Source organism: Hordeum vulgare, chromosome 3H (assembly GCF_904849725.1).
Source record: "Hordeum vulgare subsp. vulgare chromosome 3H, MorexV3_pseudomolecules_assembly, whole genome shotgun sequence".
Taxonomy (NCBI): Eukaryota; Viridiplantae; Streptophyta; class Magnoliopsida; order Poales; family Poaceae; genus Hordeum; species Hordeum vulgare.
This window is the reverse complement of record NC_058520.1, coordinates 516,862,854-516,865,932: the sequence shown is the minus strand read 5'-3', so window position 1 is coordinate 516,865,932 and position 3,079 is coordinate 516,862,854. Positions and strand designations below refer to the sequence as shown.

The following is a 3,079-nucleotide window of genomic DNA, read 5'->3' as shown; positions in this document are numbered from 1 at the left end:
TTTAGCATGAATAGTTTCACAAAAGGACAAAAACACAAATAACATTGTTCACATTTGAATTTGTCTTTTTTTGTTTCTTTGTGTGTATTTCGAAATTGGGATTGTAGACTCATATGTTGTGGATATCCAGAATTTCTTCTCAAGTGGAGTATTTTAGAAACTTGCAAATTTGAATTTGGAGGAGTTCTATCATGGTATCACGATCATGCTGGGCATGCACAATCCAGGAACGTAGTTGAGTCAACAATCCAAAGACCATACGTCTAGATCTACGCAGAACGAGTATATAAGTGGGCCCCGACGACTAAGTTAAACCAGGAAATCATGAAACACACGATCTAGCGGGCTGAGCGGCGGTGTGCCCCTCCACTCCATCACCACCCGCCACCGCAACCTTACGTACTCTCCTCACTATATACCGGTACTGCGCTAGCTAGACGTACATCCTCCCCACTCGCTCCAAGGCGTTCGAATTTCTGTGCACCGGCCGGCGACCGCCATGTCTCAAGCGCCCAAAGCCGACCCCGAGGAGCGCAACGGATTCACCTGCGGCACGCTGCTCACGTGCCTCTGCCTCCCGGGGCTCTCCAAGAAGAAGCCGGAGGAAGCTGGCGGTGGCAAGACCCAGCAGCCAGCGGCGCCGGAACAAGACCATCGCACGGAGCAGGAACTCCCGCAGGTGCCAAGCCGCCGGGAGGCGTCCTTGGAGAAGCTCGAGGGCTCCTCGCTCTACTCCGGCAGCAACATCGTCTTCGACTTCCTGGTGGAGCCGGGGGAAGGGGACAACCGTGGCGCCGTCCATGGATACTGCCCGTCGCCGTGCTTTGACCTGCCGGTGGAGCTGATACGGGCCGGCGAACGATGCGGGGTCGTCGCTAGCGACGTGCCGGTCACGTCCGCATTCGTGTTCGACGGCCATCGAGATGGCGCAGCTCTGAAGAAGATGGCGTCGTGCCTGGCGTCCAGCGTGCCTACAGGTAGCGAGGCGCGGCCAACGCATCTCGTGAGGTTCCTGTCCGCGTCGGGTTGTGCCGTGCCGGTGCCGCCTCCCGTGGCGTCTTTCGGTGGCCCGGCAAAGCATTGCGGGGGTTGACGAGTCGTGCCCCCGGTGGAGTGGACAGTCATCTGGACCCGTCCTCAAAATACTTGGGAATACCCGGATTACCATCATTAAACTTACATCATCGAATAGAAACAGCCATCACATAGCTACGTATTTCGTCGACGTGGGATATACTTTGACTTGTCTACGCTCCATGTATGTGTGATATCAGCACCACAATTAACCTTGTCTTTTGTCTCGGTTCATTTTACCCATAATCGAGCCGCACCTTTCATAACCTTGTTCTTGCTTTGCTGAACTCAATTCAAGATATAGACTCTTAGTTATTATTGTCTTGACTTGAATTACATATATCACTTGCTTTATTTTAAAGTTTTTATATGTGTGTTAGCATGTCACCACAGAAATTATTGTGTTATCATTTATCTACTCGAGGACGAGCAGAAATTAAGTTTGAGATGTTGATACGTCCCAAACGTATCTATAATTTCTTCTTGTTTCATGATCTTTTGGTTGACATTGTTATATGTTTTGCTACACTTTTATATCATTTTACACGTATTTGGACTAACCTACTAACTCAGTACATCCGGTGCCACTTTCTGTCTGGATGTCTATTTTGCAGGGCTTTTACTCAATTTTCCGAAGCCCGAAAATTTTCAAAAAATATATACAAAAAATCAGCGAAACAAAAGCTTCTGGACCACCGAAGATGGGCCAGAGGGGGGCCAGGGGCCTCCCAGACGACCTGCTGGCGCGGCCAGGCCCTAGGCCGCACCACGAGGCTGCCTGGGTGGGTCCCACCTCCTCCGATGCCCTCCTTTAGCCTATATTTAGAGTTCCGAGAGGAAACCCTTGGACAACTTCCATAATCGCGAATTTCTCCATCGTTCCGTCGCCGCAGCGCTTCCGAGATCAGGAGCGTCAGGAGACCTCTTCCCGGCACCCTGTCGGAGGGAGGATTGACCTCCGGGAGCTTCTCCACCACCATGGACGCTTCCCGGACGTGCCGTGAGTAGTCCTCCTTGGACCATGGGTCCATGACCAGTAGCTATGTGATGTCTTCTCTCCAATCTTGTGCTTCAATGGTTAGTCCTTGTGAGCTGCCCTACATGATCAAGACATCTATGTATTTCTCTTGCTATTGCTATGCTCGGTTTGTTGGGATCCGATGGATTATGAGATTATGTTCAGATTGTTATGAGTTATATATTTGATTATCCTTTTATATTATGTTCCTTAGTGATTCATGCATGTTCTCCGTTGCAATTTATTGCTTTGGCCGAGTAGTAGATTGTAACTTCAAGAGGGAGTGTTATGCATGATTGTGGGTTCATGCCCCTCGATGTCTAGCTTGAGTGACAGAAACATGAGACTAGGGTATATGTTGGTTGCCACCAGGGAGAAAACAACAATGCTTGTGACAACGGTTGCAAGGATTGTTTACCTTACGCATAGTTCGTTAATGCAGTTGTCTGTTGCTTTGAGTTTACACTTTGGGTGGGGCTCGCAACTTAATACCGGCGAGATGTTCTGGATAGATATCTCAAGGTGGATGATTAGTAAGTAGATGCTGATGAATAAGCGGTCTACTTGTCTTGGGGTACTACCCTTTACTATTGAACCTCTAACTATCAAGTAGCATAATTAGCATTACGGTGCGATCATAATTCTGTCAATTGCCCAACTGTGATCTGTTTACCCAAGCATAGTTGTTTATCGTCTATTGGGGGAGAGACATCACTAGTGAACATCATGTGACTCCGGTCCATATCACCATCATTGTTTACACCTCCATCATTTATTGATTTCATTTACTTTTCCGTTGCAATCACTATTACTTTCCCGCTTGTGTTTCGATCCTTTGCAAACTACAAAGCCGGAGAGATTGACAACCTCTCTATACTCGTTGGGAGCAAAGTTATTTGTTGTGTGTGCAGGTCCACGTCTTCTGCTAGCGCCAGGGTAGAAGACACCTACTTGCTGGGCCTAGGATTCCTCCTGGTTCGATAAATC

General features: G+C 48.5%; 1 protein-coding gene across 1 annotated transcript; it reads left to right on the top strand.

The window, feature by feature from the left end:
- Positions 1–392: 392 nt before the first annotated feature.
- On the top strand, positions 393–1,320 carry LOC123440371. The gene has a single exon (XM_045116940.1). The coding sequence runs from the start codon at positions 500–502 to the stop codon at positions 1,091–1,093; it is 594 nt and encodes a 197-aa protein (XP_044972875.1). The 5' UTR covers positions 393–499; the 3' UTR covers positions 1,094–1,320.
- The last annotated feature ends 1,759 nt before the right edge of the window (positions 1,321–3,079 follow it).

What these genes read in the sequence shown, in the direction of transcription:
- LOC123440371 (XM_045116940.1), top strand. Translation starts at nt 500, where the DNA reads ATGTCTCAAGCGCCCAAAGCCGACCCCGAGGAGCGCAACGGATTCACC.